Below are 16,855 nucleotides of genomic sequence, written 5' to 3' on the forward strand. Positions count from 1 at the left end.
CTTATCATGTGTGATGAATACATATATATGACATTATGCACATATAGACATTAGTAATAACTATTTTATTAAATATATATTTAAGTCTCAGAGATTCTATTGTTCGTGGATCTTTCTTTATCTGTTTGTAGGATTTTTGTAGATCAAGGCGTACGTTACAACATTAAAACATTACAAACATGTTTTAGGACACTATGAAATAAATTGTGTTTTAACACTTTCCTATACTCTGATAAACTTTTTTCTCGCAATTTTATTTTTTAAAAGAATCAATGGTTCTCCTCCAAACAAGCCGACATGATCCATCCACTTAAAAACCTTAAGCCAAAGGCGTTTCATTTATACAGTGGTTTACTTTACGTCATCATACAAACTTTTCAAAGCTTCTAGCGCTTCAACGGTCACTGTCAAACAACCAACAAGATCTGCTCCGTCAGCAAAACTATAAACTAGAAAATACCACGTAAACATGAGTCATCGTACAGCAGACTAGAGCTCATTCATTGGCGCTTAAAGAAAGCTTACGTTCAATGTTCTGTTCAATAATATCAGCATTATCTTCGAAAATCTGAAATGTACATACAATATATACTCAGGAAAAAATCCTTACAAGACTATAACCTTTCAAAATGGAAGTAGTACACTCCTACCTTTAGTAGATCGACGACAGCAAACGCAACATCAATACAATCACCATCATCATTAAGTCCAGGATCACTAACAACACTAAATATCAATCTAAAATATGGAGCAATACACACATGTACAATTGTAACACTTGTTACTACAAGGTGTACGTAGCAGTCCTTGGTTACTGGATGGTAATAAACTTTATGTAAGCGGAAAAAGTGTTTTCTATGTAGAAGCATGTACAGTATAAAGTTGTTTCTTACAAAATAATACTCTATAATAATATAAAATAAAACTGGCTTAATGAGATAAATCAGAGGCCTGGGGACTCAAAGTTATCAAGAACAAGAAGAAACGAGACGAACAGCACACCTTCCTTGCCCAGGATTTTCAGTGGATAAGGTATGAATTAGCAATTGTCGTTTCTGATTATTCGTTTCACGGTCGACTGGAAAAACTACAAAAAGACAGCAACAGACAAACTGAAGATTTTTTTCCATAGAAAATTGCAGATTTGTAAAGTTTTTCATAGATACAATATCATCCATTGAAGAGATACAATGTGTTACTAGGAGGTAAAAACAACGACTTTGATTCACTTAAACAAGCCTTAGTCCTGTTTAAAGTACGAAGACGCTGAAATAATAATGTAGTTATGTAAAAACACATACAAGTAAAGCTAATATAGCTGCTACCATATGAATCTTTCTAAACAAAACTGTCCATTTATTATTTAAGATATTACTCTACATCAGCGAACTATCAAAGACCAAACATCAAGACCATCAATCCACCTTTTCGACGGTAGACACACATGTCAAAAATACGAGAACAAATAAATTGGACAGCTGTCTCTATGCGATCAAAGGAATTCCTTTGAATTCGAAAAGTGTGCTATTTAATCGCAAAATTACTGGAGAAGACAAGTTACTTTCTAGATTGAATTATGAAAATATTTAAGGTCAAAAGAAATTTACTATCCAAACTGAATTAAAATTTTATGACATAAAGGTTCAATTTAGACGATACACATGGCTTGGCTTATTAAATGTTATCTTTGTAAAAACTATTATTGAAAAAGAAGATAATCCCTTTTTTCCATGAAGCTCATGGGTGCTGTCGTTCATCACGAGAGAGTTATGTAAAAAAGATAACAACTAAGTATAAACATGTTAGAGTTGGTTTAAATTATTTTTATCATAGTTTAAATTAGAGTTGGGTTGAATTTAAAAAGACAGAAGTTGTTTGAGCCTTTGCAGTATCGTTGGATGTTCTATCGAGACAAATTTTGAAAACAAAAAATCCCGTTTTCGGTCCATGTCTCCCGATATCCCGAGACAGTTGGGCACTAGAGCGTCGCATGTTAAATAATGGAACCAGATAATCCTTGTTCGCCATGAAGCCCATGGATGGTTTGCTCGTGATACATGAGAAACAGTAAATGAGAGAGTTAAATCAGAAGATATAAACTAATAAAAATTGTATAAAACGTGATGTTTAAGGTTGTCTTGAATTATAAGTGTCAGAAAAAGGCACAGAGTCAGATGAAGTTAATTGAAACATTGCTTGATTTATTTTAAGAGAAGAACTCTTGTAAAGAAAAAAAAGATTAAATTCGAAAGCAAAAAACCCCGTTTTCGGTCCATGCTTCCCGATACTTTCTTAAGCGCAAGGCACTATAACGCCGCATGTTAACGTTTTGGTAGGAGATTTCGAAAATAAGATTTACAAATGCCCCAAGAGCATCTTCTTTCTATTTTATTGTCACTATTCTACAAATACAATACTATGTCCGACCATTTGATTGTCCGAAATTTGTAATTTGATCTCGTATTTTTGAGACATGTGTTTACCGTCGGAAAGATGGATTGTTCAACAATTCTCACCCTGTCAAGCACACAAATACACACATCTTACCTTTCTTGAAGTTATAGTGTATGGGTTGATATGGAGGGGGCTTGGGAGAGATACAGGTGTTTCCAGTTCACCGAGATCATAGTTGAGAAATTTATAGGCAACAAAGAGTTGAGTAATGGAAGCATCATTAATAATTGACGTATCAGGATACAGCGTCAGACTGTTCACCATTATCGTGATTTGTTCGGGACGCTGTGGAAATAATTGAATAAAAATATCAGTATTTGAATCGTAAGTATATCCCAGGAGAGCAATCATTAATTCGTAAATAAATACACCTGCATTATTTTACCACTACGAGCAGATATTGATGACATTACAAGACCATCACTGTCACTGGTATGGTCTTCACTACCCGATAATAAATGTTCAGGAAAGTCTCGGGTTACAACTTCAATCGCATCTTCGCTGTCTTTATCATTTACCGAAAACGAAAAAGAAAAATTTTGAAAACGATGATGGAAATCTGGGCAAAACGACGGAGAACATATAGGATAGGGCAAACAGCATAGGATAGGAGAGATATAAAAAAGGGGCAACAACATAGGATAGAAGGGACCTAGAATAGAAGTAAACCAAGGATGTTTGCAATGCAACTATCAGTTCACACCTGTACTTTCGTCGTCAAAATTTGTGTCTTCACTTAATACAGGCTTTTCAGTGACTGCAGCACTCGTCGTTGCCAGCTTAACAAGTACAAAACACATGTGATTTACCAACACAATTTACATCATCTTAATGAAGAACATGTAAAATCATACGTCTTCCTTCTCTTGAACATCATCCACTATTGGTAATTTGTGAATTCCTTCAGAAGCCAAGATCAACTCATCAACGGTCATATCCTTGTGAATTTCAATCTCTTTTTTATCAAGAAGTTTACTCTCACTGCAAAGGAATAAAATGAAAGATCATTCTTTAAAACTGTCGAGAGAAGTATAAAGACAGTAATCCTTACACATATGAACAAGACATTAAAGATCAGAGAACAAACTGTGTGAAAGGTAGGTAGCATACAGGGATATAGAGACAGTAATCCTTACACACCCCGTGGTATCTTTATTGAAAGATTTTGCTAACTTTGACGTTGACTGTTCTTTCTTCTCAGACCTCGGCCGCGCCTTTGGTGGTTTCATGACAACATTTTCGCGAGATTGCTTCGGCGTTGATGCAACTAAAGGAACGATGGGCTTGTTCTCGGTCTGATCAATCACCTCCCCCTGACTTTCGGTCTGATCAATCACCTCCCCCTGACTTTCGGTCTGATCAATCACCTCCCCCTGACTTTCTATTTCATCGTCATTATTAGACATGTACTGAAATGAGAAATACAGAGAAATAAAATCAATCGCAATCAAAAGTTTGCTTCTATAGATTTCAACAAAATAAAATACATTTAGTGCGTTATTCTTCAATTTACAACTTGCAGGAAGATAAGTATTTCTCCATTCTATAGAGACATCGACAATTCCATTCTTTTCGCCATTTTCCTGACAATAGGCATGGCAAAATATATAAAGATGAGAATGAAAGATTTTAAAAGTTGAAAAGTAAAATTCTTTACCGTCGTAAGCTATAACACACGCCTACCTTCACAAGATCAAACGATCCTTTGATAGTTTGATCATGAGCCAGCGATATGAGTGGTATCTTTGCCAAACCGAGGTAAGCGGTCGCTTCAGGGTCTACATCGTCGAATACATAAACTTCCAAAGACTAGATAGCGAATAAAACGGATAAAACGAATAAAACAGCAATATTTATATTCATCAATCATAACAATGGGATCAAAACAAGAGGCTTGGTAGCTCAACAGGTAGAGCGGCGGACTAGTACCCGAAGGTACGAGATCAAATCTCGTCCAAGACACATGTTTTTCATGTGCATATTAAAAACCGTGTTAGGATTAATATATTATGTATATACTCTGATGATGGCTTTGGACAAAACAAGAGAGTAAAGTCAGTGTCACCTGCGATGTAAGATATGTATGTAAATCCTCAGTCATAGGAACAGGCCATGTACGTCTATCGTTCCATTGTGGTGAGTTGGAATTCGAAATAATCGCGGTATCATGATCAGCAAAATCATATAATCTGTACACGACATAAGGAGATGGTTGAACATCTGTCAAAGATAAAAATGGTTTAAAATGCAATAAATTTAAAAATAAATATCAATATACATCTGCCATACCATCACGTCGTGGTTTGAGATTGGAGCAACTGTTAATCGTTATGATAAGTTCGTTGATGTCAGACGGTAGTTCGTCCCCAGTCTTTTCTAATGCTTTGTAGCCTTGCGCATTCAAATAACCAAGCGCTTTACTCCGCTCCTATTTGTATTAATATATATTTAATGATCGAATACGTTCACAAAATATATTATCTTATCAATAAAATTTTCTCATGAGTCTATTTACGGTATTTGAAACGTTTCATCTCCGCTTGACTGAGAAAAAGAAATCTCGTCGTACTTTAAACAAACGTATGGCTTGTTCCATGGGGACGCGAAGTCGGACCCAGTACTCCATAGTAGCACATTCAACTCCTCCATTGGATGATTTTGTACCTACAACACACATCAAAATAAAGGCAATCTAAACACTTCATTGACATAAAATTTTCACGTTGACTAACCCAGCAATTTAGCAGTCCCGTGAAGACGTCCATGAGATCTTTCAAGAAGCTCTCTTAGCTTTAGGTTGCACACAGCTATTGTTTCGTATGAAGAACCAACAGCACGATGAAGTTCTACAATCGTAGATTCCTGAAAAGTGTCATAAAAAAAACAACGAAATTACAACATAAGTCATCTTCCTCAGAACAAACCATATGCCATTAAGACTTGGGTTTTAATGAAAATTTACCTTTTGCAGGTAATGAAGAAAGAAATCGTCGATTTTTACGACATACAAAGATGTAAAATTGAAATCCATTCTAAAACGATGAAATATATGACCACTCGATCAACTATTCTCATGGTCACATAAGAATTCCCTCACGTGGGTAAGAAGTCTCACGTGGGTAAAAAGTCACGTGGATAAGAAGTCTCACGTGGGTAAAAAGTCACATGGGTAAGAAGTGTCACGTGGGTAAAAAGTCACATGGGTAAGAAGTGTCACGTGGGTAAAAAGTCCCATGGGTAAGAAGTCTCACGTGGGTAAAAAGTCCCATGGATAAGAAGTCTCACGTGGGTAAAAGTCACATGGGTAAGAAGTCTCACGTGGGTAAAAAATCACATGGGTAAGAAGTCTCACGTGGGTAAAAAGTCACATGGGTAAGAAGTCTCACATGGGTAAAAGTCACATGGATAAGAAGTCTCACGTGGGTAAAAGTCACATGGGTAAGAAGTGTCACGTGGGTAAAAAGTCACATGGGTAAGAAGTCTCACGTGGGTAAAAGTCACATGGGTAAGAAGTGTCACGTGGGTAAAAGTCACATGGATAAGAAGTGTCACGTGGGTAAAAGTCACATGGGTAAGAAGTCTCACGTGGGTAAAAGTCCCATGGATAAGAAGTCTCACGTGGGTAAAAGTCACATGGGTAAGAAGTCTCACGTGGGTAAAAAATTACATGGGTAAGAAGTCTCACGTGGGTAAAAGTCACATGGGTAAGAAGTCACATGGGTAAAAGTCACATGGATAAGAAGTCTCACGTGGGTAAAAGTCACATGGGTAAGAAGTGTCACGTGGGTAAAAAGTCACATGGGTAAGAAGTCTCACGTGGGTAAAAGTCCCATGGGTAAGAAGTCTCACGTGGGTAAAAGTCACATGGATAAGAAGTCTCACGTGGGTAAAAAGTCACATGGGTAAGACGTCTCACGTGGGTAAAAAGTCACATGGATAAGAAGTCTCACGTGGGTAAAAAGTCACATGGATAAGAAGTCTCACGTGGGTAAAAAGTCACATGGGTAAGAAGTCTCACGTGGGTAAAAAGTCACATGTGTAAGAAGTCTCATGAGTCCACAGTTGTCATAAAAAACAGTTTATCACGAGCTATAAAATACCTTTTTCCTTTCATAACTGGGGTCGCTTGAATTTCATGTTCAAAGAATTCATAAGTGATAAAACAGCTAGGTTCCAATCCCTCAAGCAATGACGAAACTTCGTCTGACAGACATACCTTTAAACATGTTTAATAACGTTAAATAACCTTCCATAAAAAGCTAAACAACAACAACAACAGCAAGAAGCTCTCACTGTTCCAATGTGAATCTCGAAAAGATTTTCTCCTCTTTCTAAATTCTCAACATTTGTTTCATTGTCAAACTCGGGTACCTAAATAAAAACGCAAGGTTATAATACCATGAATAAATAACGAGATTATTTTTATCGAGATCACATCACAGACCTCTCCAGTGCTCACAACATTGTATTGTTTCGTGCCATAGGCAATATCATGTATTTGACATTCAAGTTTCTATAATAGAAAGACCTTTGAGAAGACACTCTTCGCTCCCAAATAAAAATGATAAAATATAACACATTTGTGTTAAACAATATGTTTTTTATAGAAATTGAAAATTCCAAAAAACACCTTGATTCGATCAGCTCTTATATCTAGTAATTGTGCGTATTCTTGAAGGCGTTGGTCGTACTCTTTCTTGTCTTCCACCATTTTATTTGTAACTTTATCAACCTACATGAAACACAACAAAACATAACATAACTATAAGATTTTGAAAAAGTTAACGCAACAAAACATAACATAACTATAAGATTTTGAAAAAGTTAACACAACAAAACATAACATAACTATAAGATTTTGAAAAAGTTAACACAACAAAACATAACATAACTATAAGATTTTGCAAAAGTTAACGCAACAAAACATAACATAACTATAAGATTTTGAAAAAGTTAACACAACAAAACATAACATAACTATAAGATTTTGAAAAAGTCAACACAACAAAACATAACATAACTATACGATTTTGCAAAAGTTAACACAACAAAACATAACATAACTATAAGATTTTGAAAAAGTTAACACAACAAAACATAACATAACTATAAGATTTTGCAAAAGTCAACACAATAAAAACAAAAAAACAACTGACGTCACTTGTATAAAAATGAACAAACGGTAGGTACAATTTAACATCATTATCATTACATCAAAAGTACGTTTTTGCAATTCAAAATATTTCAAAATACCTCAGTTTTATAGTCTTTATTAATTTTATGCTGCAAAACTAGCATATTTCTTGTTTTTTCTAACTCATTGATTGTGTCAGCATGCGATATTTGAAGTTCTTGTATCCGTTTCTGGGCGTCTGAAAGACAACGTCAACCAATCAAATGTTCTGCTGCTACGTCGTCATATATAAACACAACGTCAACCAATCAAATGTTCTGCTGCTACGTCGTCATATACAAACACAACGTCAACCAATCAAATGTTCTGCTGCTACGTCGTCATATACAAACACAACGTCAACCAATCAAATGTTCTGCTGCTACGTCGTCATATACAAACACAACGTCAACCAATCAAATGTTCTGCTGCTACGTCGTCATATACAAACACAACGTCAACCAATCAAATGTTCTGCTGCTACGTCGTCATATATAAACCAATAAATAAAGCATTCAGAAAAATGACTTACTTTTATCCACTTCACTGTCAACTTTTTCCAAGAAATCTAAATCTTGACTTCCACTCTCCTTTCTTCTCTGGAAACAAACAAAATTTAACATACACTATAAACGAAGGTTTGGAATGTACTATTCTATCCTTGAAAGACCCCCAAAGTACAGGCTGCTAAGGATTTTTATTAGTCTAAAAAAGACATGCTTGGGGTGTACTATTTCATTCCTAAAAGACCGCAAAGACAAGCTGGTTTGTAACCTTTATTAAAGTAAGCGCTTCCTCCAGTTCTTGTACATCAACGGCGCTTTCCTGGATGTAATTATCAAGAATTATCATTACAATTCAGTTACTGTGGGTAAAAAACTCCTTCACAACAATTCAAATTGCCTGTGTGTAGGTGAATATTGATTTGCCATACTATCTACATGCACAAAATAGTTAGAAGACATTTAACATCCAACCACCTTCGTGAAAAATTTCAATTTTTCTGACACGTCGTCATATTTTTCTTTTAACGAAAAATAGTTCACTTTAATATCACGCATTTCCTGGTGAAGATCCTCTTTTGAGTCTAAAAAAGACATATTCAGGGAATCATTTTCATCGCATATGACTCGCATTCAAAGAGAAAACTGCACACAAACAGTATATAACGTTTTGATCAAATAATTACGTAAAGATAGAGAAGACTGTCAAACGAACATATTTTGCAGAACAAATATTTACACCTAAAGCATGTAGCTACATCTTCATTTATACAACTCATACAACTGTGCGGTTAAACGAAAAAATCCCTATTTTCCATTTTATTTATGTAACGAAAACTTTAAGGACCGAATTGGAAGTATTTCAAAAAAGAAACAAGAAACAATGTGTGCAGTTTGTACAACAAAGCAATCAACACACTAACAGAACTGTGCAAGTTTACAACTCGCTTTGTCATATTCATGATTGAGTTAGTTCATTTTTGCTCCTCTTTTTTAAAACAAAATGAACCAAAACCAAAATTGAGGTAAAATCTCTGAAACGTACCGCACAGCCGTAATAACTAAAAATAAAACATAATCCATTCTACAGTACCTCTCTCCTTCATCAGTTGATCTAAAATATCGTTCTTTTCCTCCAGTTCAGATTTTACAGAAGCTTCTAGGGTCGCAATTTCCACCTGTATAAAAATGAAGAAATTTTCAACACTTTTACCGACAAAAGACAAAAATTTATAATTTATTATGAGTCATGAGGGTTAAGGAAAACAACGAAGTTTTCGAAAAATTCAAGTTTACTTTTAGTTGTCTTTCAAGCGCTACGTGTTGTCTTTCTCTTTCAGAATCAAAGGCGCTACAAGATGAACAAGTTGATAGTTGATTTGAAACATAATTTTAAAAAATCTCTTCAATTTCACCTCTTCATGAGATTTTCATTCGCCTGTTTTAAAATTTCCCGTTCCGCATTGAGATCATCAATAAGTTGCTGTTGCTAAAAAAATTAAATCCATCACTTTAACGACCACCAATATATCCCAAACCATACACATGATATACTCTTCTATCCCTCACTCTAACGACCACCAATATATCGCAAACCATACACATGATATACTCTTCTATCCCTCTTTCTAACGACCACCAATATATCCCAAAACATACACATGATATACTCTTCTATCCCTCACTTTAACGACCACCAATATATCCCAAACCATACACATGATATACTCTTCTATCCCTCACTCTAACGACCACCAATACATCCAAACCATACACATGATATACTCTCCTATCCCTCACTCTACCTCAACTAAAGTTTTCGATGTCACATCGTGGTTCTTTAATTCGTTTTGATACATCAAACTTTTGCCTTGCTCCTGAAAAGACACGAAATACAGCCATGCGACAGTATTGAAAGCTGATGAATTGATGAATACAAAATACACAACTACGTATTTAAAAGTATTTAACACTGACAAGTTAATCAATAGCTGTTATGTACAACACATAGCTACGTATGTTAAAGTATTTAATACTGACGATTTAATCAATGTTCATCACAACAAACCTCCTTTAATTTTTCATTCATGGATTCCATATTTTCCAAGACTTTTGCATGGCTCTCTTTCATCTTATTCAAATTCTACAAAAATATAAATGTGGATACTAAGTTTCCTTTTCCCAATTGTTCCCCCAAGATGTAACGTTTTTCCACCTCGCTAAGATTTTTAAATTTTGTCTCCATAGAGAGAAGCTTGCTCCCTTTATCTTTTACTTCCCTTTGAAGTTTAATCATATCGACATTCTCCTGAATACTTTCTCTGACAAGAAACATTAAATAAAGTGTATGGTTTGAACCCAAGTGTATGGATTACATGTTTGTAGACTGTAGACCGTCCAGTTTAGTGCAGTTCTAAAAAGAACTGTTGGTGTTTTTGACTGACATTTTGACATCTTTCGCGATATTCAGCGAGAGTCAAAGCAAATGATGACAACAATCCTAAGGTTGTCAAAACGTCAGTCAATATCAATACCAACAGTCCATCACAGGCCTTGAGAAACCAGGACGATCTACATCTAAAAACATGTTAAGAGATAATCAAGTGAGAATAAGTGTCAGAACAAGTTCTAAACATAACGTATAGCATAAATACAAATTATAACATATCATTTCATGGAATCATATAAACTCTCAATTTACCTTTGAGCACCGGATAATTGTTCCCGTATCTTCGTCATCACCAACTCGTGGTCGACGTCTTTTTGTCGCAGCTAAGAAGTACATAAAAAAACCCACATGAATAATCTACTACAAAAACGGACATATTTCAATAAAATATACAGACAAGTTATTATTTATGCGTTAATCAGCAACTTGATATTTATTTTAACCTCATCTTTTAGTTCCTTTCTTTCTTTCTCCAACATTCTAATATTATCTTGTAACGAATGAAGAACTTGCTCACTAAAATCAAAATTTCAATTCTTCATGTGAACAACCATGAATAACAATTCTAAATTTCCACAAAGATTCATTTCAAAACCTATTTCAAATTTTAACAAATGTTCTAATGATAACAATATTGTTTATTTACAGTTCTTCCTTTTCAATTCTCTTTTCTTCCAGAAGACTATGTCCATATCTAAACTTGTGCATCAATAACACATTATAAAAATAGTAATCTCATACACTCTTTCTGGCATTAAAAACGTTGCAACGAAGAAGTTAGATATCAACAATCCTACGTACGTACCTTGGTTGTGCAAGGATTGGTGAAGGGATGTGTCTAGGTGATCTGATTTTTTAAAAATCATGTAAAGCACATCAATAAGTTGAAGATTAAATTATCTCTGTAAAAATGAACATTATCAACATACCTAGTGAAGTCACCTTGTACACGTAAATTTTGTTTGATCCTTTGTTGTTGACTAGACTTTGATCTGCTGTGAATTCCCTAAAAATCATATATAAAAACTACACAAGGTACTCATGTTACCACAGAAGAAAAATTTACCATTAACTCACTGAATTTACTTTAGCTTTTACATGTCCATAGGGGGATGACTGTTTGTGATCTCCCAATGATTGTTGTTTTGCTAATGTTAACTAAAGTACAAAATATTTATCTATAATGAGAAAATTAAAAATTAGACATTAAAGTTAACCAGCTAATCTTGATGTAAACCTTATATTTTAGCTGGGAATTTTGCTTTTGGAGCGCTCTCATTTCCTCTTCCATTTCTGCCATCTTCTCCTCCGTTTGAAAATTCTGATTACCTGTAGATCAGTAGCTTCATATGATATAACATTGCTTTCAATGACCAACTTTTGAATAATTTTGTAACAGTTTCTGTAGTTCTGTTTTGTTGTGAAGCTTGTTACACATAATACATCTTTATTTTAATACATTAAAATATATCTTAAGTCATTTTCCAAATTTTCCATTTATCTAAATAAACTCATAAGTTATATGTACCTCCTTCTGCCTTCTTTTTGTCTGCAGCAAGACGCAAAAGTTTGGTGGCCATACTGGAAGACCGAAATAAATAAATACATTTTATAATGCCACAAAAATCAATATTAGATTTGATTGCTCCTTTTATAGAAAAATATGTAAATACCGTTTAATTTTTTCTTCCTGGTTTCTTGCATATTTCTTAAGTTCCTTGAAATAAACAATAATGTTTCAAGACTAAATAATTGAAGAAACTCAATATATAAAACAGATCTTACAATATTCTGCTCTCTTAATTTGATAAACTTGTCCTCCAATTCAGAATGGTCTAGTTTTGTCAGTGCCTGTCTTTCATGAAGATGGCTTGGAGGACGGTCTATAAATGTATTTTAAAGGGGCACGATTAAAACAAAACGAAAAAGTTGGTTAGCTATCGCAAAATCTGCAACTCGTCAAATCTTATCTTTTCTTCATAACACCCAAGTATTCTTTCTAAACAATTTCAAAACATTTAACAAAGTCAAAGAACGTCATATTCATACCTTCCTCCATTTTTTCAAAGCTTTGTTGAGTTTATAGTTTTTAATACAGCCATAATAACGTAAAACTTCTCGTTAATAACATCGCCAAATCCTTATTCAACTCACAACTACTACAATGTCTATCGTCAAATTTCAACATGACAAATTGTACTTCTTTCTTCTTCGACAAAAACCAAATGAAGAACACAATTCATCGCAATATTCCACTTGCAGACATTATCCATGAGTATATCGGGTTTTCTCTGTATTTTATTTAAGTAGATATATTTATAGCTTACGAGAAAAAATGAATTAGACAAACAAAATAATGTATAAATGGTTATGTATTCTGTTTTTGTTTTTCTCCCGCTTGATATGACGCATCTGCGAACTGGTAAAGACCGCTGACTCAAATAAGCTTCGAAGCGTGGACTTTTATAAGCAAAATTATAAATCCTTGACAAAATTGACGAATATTCGGCGAAGTGCAGAGTATCCTGACCAGAGTAACATGTCTTGGAAGTTTGCGAAGTTACTCTGTATAATTTCGCAAATCTTTTCTGTATTTTGCACAGACTCCTGCCTAAAGGATCTTAAATTAATGTGGAGTGCAAGTGTCAGTGACTCTCCAATCGTTTCTTCTCCCTTGCTTGCAAAAACTCACAAAATTTCACATAAAGACTTAATTGCCACAACATTGGATGGTACTGTAAATGTTGTTGACTCAACAAGCGGAAAAGAACGTCAAGAATGGCCGATGTTTTTCCCCGAGGAATCTTTTTACTCTGGTCCATTGCTATATGACATAGATGAAGATGGTTCGTTGGATATTTTGCTTGCAGCAGAGTATGGTAAGATTCTGTTTATATCTCAAAATGGAACAAGTTTACAAGAATATAACATACATTTGCCAAGACTTTTGGTGAGGAAAAAATGGTTCAGTATTGGTGCAGGCGATGCAGTTACCACAAACGCATATTTCAGTCCGGAGAAAAATTCGTTTTTCCACAGTTCTAATGATAATTTCACATCAGATGATATTGATGAAAAATCATTTATTGGTCTAGATTTACATATATTATCGACACCAATCATTAGCGACTTTAATGGAAATGGCTTTAATAATGACCTCATTATACCTGTCAATTATTATATTGATGATGAAGTAAAGTATAACAAGAAGTATTTGAAAATTTTGAATCTAACTCAATCTGAGATAGATTGCTGTCTCGCAAATGGCGTGATTGTTGTTGACCTAAGAACAAGAAATGTAATTTTCAAAAAGATCTTTGAATTAACAAGAAAGTCAAGTGCTTTTCCTGCCTACATTCTGTCATCACCGGTTGCAATGGACTTAGATGGAAACCAAAGCAATTGTGAAGTCATTGTGGGTAGTATGACTGGAAAGTTGCACATATGGAATAAATACGGAAACTATCCAAGATTTTCGGATCTCGCTGACTCTATAACATCTGATGTTGCTATCGGTGACATGGATAATGATGGTTTCATGGAGATCATTGTGATTGATGGTAGTGCAAATGTGATGTGTTACAGTTATGATAAATTATTATGGGATGCAACAGTGTCCGGCACTGGAACTGTTGGTCCTCAACTTTATGATATTGATTACAATGGTCAACTTGAGGTTGTAATTGCATCAAGCGATGGTTACCTATGGGTATTAAATGGTCAAACAGGTAAAGTTTTACCAAAATGGCCTATCAAGTTGTGTGATAAGTTCTATTCAAATATTCTTTTCACATCAGAAAATAACAAAGCATACTTAATGTTAACTGGTGGAGAGAATCTTCATATCCTTGGCACAGATATCAACTGCATGAATGTTGTTCCTATTGATGAAGTTTCTTACACTCAAGTTATTTATGACAGAGAAAATTTGGCATATTTCTTGTCTACTGCTGATGGGGTTATTTTATCCTTTGTTCAATTTAATGCAACAAATAAAAAACTTGGTGAAGATAGACAAATAGCTTTTACTGAAGTCACTAGACAACAGCAAGCAATACAAACTTCAAACTTTGTTGTAGAGTTTGAAATTTTTCCTTCAAGTGAAAACAATGATACGTACATGGTATTGATTAGTTATGCTTGTGAAATAGGAAAAAGGATTCATACTGTAAAGTATAAAAGTGTTGGTTTATATTCTGTAACATTGCCATCACCTAAGATCCCAATACGTACATACGTAACAGTTGAATTATGCAATAGATTTATGCAATGCACTAAAGATATAGCATTCCTAAATTTTCACAGCAATGCAAAGAAAATGCTAATTATGTATTGGCTTCTACCATTTCTGGTCATGGTAACATTGTTGCTTGTTATTCATGGCTTTCCTGAAGGTGATTTGTTACCAACTTGGCAACGACCAAATAAAAATTTCAAAAATTGACAAATTTTGGTCTGGACACATTTATGCTTCATTCTTTAAAAGAATCCATCTTAACTTATTTGACAATATTTTGTAAGCAAGATTTGATATCTGAATAGAGAAAATTATAACCAGATTCAATAGTTCTGCTTGGAAGAACTTTCTGTCCTTCTAGTAACATTTTGCCCCTCTCCTCACCAAAGACTGTGTTGACGACAAAGGCAGGCAAAGGAAAGAATGCCGGCCGCCAGATTGAACGTGCAAATGCAGATGTGAATTCAGAATTAGTGACAGGATTTGGAGCTGTTGCATTTAAGACTCCGTGAACATTGTGATTCTCCAACGCATGAAGGATAATACCTGTCATATCTGAGATATGAATCCATGACATGAACTGTTTTCCATTTCCAACAATACCTGAAATACAAAACAACATTGTCATAAAAAGTAAATTGAACATCAGAATGATTATCATATCATGAATATATATAACAGATATACCTCCCACTCCAAGCCAAAATGGCCACATCATAGATTTTATTGTGCCGCCATCACGTCCAAGAACTAATCCTATTCTTAACATGACATGACGTGATGGATGATCAGAAGGTAAAATGGCCGACTCTTCCCAATCACAACAAAGTTTTGTAATATAACTGTGCTCTGGTTTAGATGGCTCATTTTCTGTATATTCGAGTGTTTCACTTGGAGGATAGTAACCTTGGAAAAATTGTTACAAATTTACGTTCAAATAATCTGTGAATCATAATAAATGATTCAATGATATCAATTTCATCATCTCACCAATTGCCGAGGAAGAAATCCATACTTCTGGAGGTTTTGCTGCTTTCTTTATCAAATCAGTTAATATCTTATTTGTACCAATTCGACTTTCAAACAAATCAGTCTTAAAACTTTCATTCCACCTTTATCAGAAACCATTTCAGATTTAAATTAAGTTACATTTTCATTGCAAGAAATATCAATGACAGATTTTTTAATACCTTCGTAATGGATTAGCAATATTTTCTCCAGCAAGATTAATGACAGCAAAGCATTCTGGAAGTTTACCACTCCTTTTCAAATCACTCTAAACAACAATTCTTTTTTTCAAACTTATCCATTGCAACAAATCCATACACTTACAGATGAATATACATAAATATACATATTGAATGTTAGCAGGACCTTACAAGAAATTGAAGTAAACAAAAAACTTCTCTACTTCAACTGACAACCAAATCTTACCCAGGTAATTTTTGAATATCCAGGAGTTCTTGACAAAAGTATGACCTCATAGCCTTGTTGCTTAAGCCTCTTACATAAAGCGCGACCAATAAATCCACTTCCACCTCCTGGGGATGATTTGGAGACAGATAGCAAGAATATAAATATTTACAAAATCTACAAACTTGATCGAACACACGTATTTCTTATAAAAAAATTAATGGTTTCAAACAAAGACATCGCATGCATCTTTCTATGATAATATTTACGTTCAAGGATTTGTAATTTAGAACAATTAAAGTCTCCTTCAAAATTAGTATGGTCACCTTAATTACATATAAACGTCAAACGTCCTAACCTTTGTGAAAATTTAAATGGTGGCTAATGCAAACGACTAAGCATTAGAACAAACTTATCAAAACGAGAAAGATGACAAAAGACTACAAGTGAACAAAATAATACAAACTAACCGACTATAATTGATCTACCGGCCATTATTGTTTATTTATATGATTACATCACGACCATCACGACACGACATGCGTAGATCATCGCCTTTGTCACCTGTTGTTTTAAAATTTTTCATTTTTTTTTCACACATTCACTCTTTTAGGCATGTAACTTTT

At 34.3% G+C, this 16,855-nt stretch overlaps 3 protein-coding genes across 3 annotated transcripts; 1 reads left to right on the forward strand and 2 right to left on the reverse strand.

Moving 5' to 3' along the window:
• Positions 1-44: 44 nt before the first annotated feature.
• Positions 45-12,987, reverse strand: LOC124436866 (protein fantom-like). Its single transcript, XM_046986842.1, is given in 42 exon segments — positions 45-449; positions 526-568; positions 651-738; positions 1,003-1,087; positions 2,548-2,595; positions 2,598-2,739; positions 2,826-2,959; positions 3,158-3,233; positions 3,309-3,435; positions 3,595-3,863; positions 3,942-4,037; positions 4,138-4,263; positions 4,520-4,674; positions 4,744-4,882; positions 5,024-5,118; positions 5,187-5,316; positions 5,417-5,486; positions 6,555-6,670; positions 6,748-6,825; positions 6,899-6,967; positions 7,085-7,186; positions 7,708-7,826; positions 8,160-8,226; positions 8,402-8,452; positions 8,608-8,714; positions 9,224-9,308; positions 9,427-9,481; positions 9,546-9,619; positions 9,936-10,007; positions 10,199-10,273; positions 10,346-10,451; positions 10,832-10,902; positions 11,023-11,095; positions 11,226-11,273; positions 11,385-11,426; positions 11,509-11,585; positions 11,657-11,737; positions 11,817-11,908; positions 12,108-12,160; positions 12,253-12,296; positions 12,365-12,462; positions 12,629-12,987. Coding segments are annotated over 42 exon segments (3,786 nt in total). The 5' UTR covers positions 12,639-12,987; the 3' UTR covers positions 45-351.
• Positions 12,988-13,077: 90 nt separating this feature from the next.
• On the forward strand, positions 13,078-15,027 carry LOC124436451 (protein DEFECTIVE IN EXINE FORMATION 1-like). The gene has a single exon (XM_046986383.1). The coding sequence runs from the start codon at positions 13,119-13,121 to the stop codon at positions 15,021-15,023; it is 1,905 nt and encodes a 634-aa protein (XP_046842339.1). The 5' UTR covers positions 13,078-13,118; the 3' UTR covers positions 15,024-15,027.
• Positions 15,028-16,760, reverse strand: LOC124436452 (epimerase family protein SDR39U1-like). The gene is made up of 6 exons (XM_046986384.1): positions 16,700-16,760; positions 16,251-16,357; positions 16,007-16,092; positions 15,807-15,928; positions 15,504-15,722; positions 15,028-15,419 (listed from the first exon to the last, which is right to left on the reverse strand). The coding sequence occupies exons 1-6, from the start codon at positions 16,722-16,724 to the stop codon at positions 15,079-15,081; spliced, it is 900 nt and encodes a 299-aa protein (XP_046842340.1). The 5' UTR covers positions 16,725-16,760; the 3' UTR covers positions 15,028-15,078.
• Between the last annotated feature and the right edge of the window lie 95 nt (positions 16,761-16,855).

The sequence above is a fragment of the Xenia sp. Carnegie-2017 genome, unplaced genomic scaffold (assembly GCF_021976095.1).
Source record: "Xenia sp. Carnegie-2017 unplaced genomic scaffold, XeniaSp_v1 HiC_scaffold_16, whole genome shotgun sequence".
NCBI lineage: Eukaryota > Metazoa > Cnidaria > Anthozoa > Malacalcyonacea > Xeniidae > Xenia > Xenia sp. Carnegie-2017.

Excerpts from the sequence above, each read along its gene's own strand:
- LOC124436451 (XM_046986383.1), top strand. The coding sequence starts at position 13,119 with ATGTCTTGGAAGTTTGCGAAGTTACTCTGTATAATTTCGCAAATCTTT.
- LOC124436452 (XM_046986384.1), bottom strand. The coding sequence starts at position 16,724 with ATGGCCGGTAGATCAATTATAGTCG. Across the intron at positions 16,093-16,250 it reads GATATTCAAAAATTACCTGG|AGTGATTTGAAAAGGAGTGG; the intron begins GTAAGATTTGGT and ends ATTGTTGTTTAG. Across the intron at positions 15,929-16,006 it reads ATTGCTAATCCATTACGAAG|GTGGAATGAAAGTTTTAAGA; the intron begins GTATTAAAAAAT and ends TTTCTGATAAAG.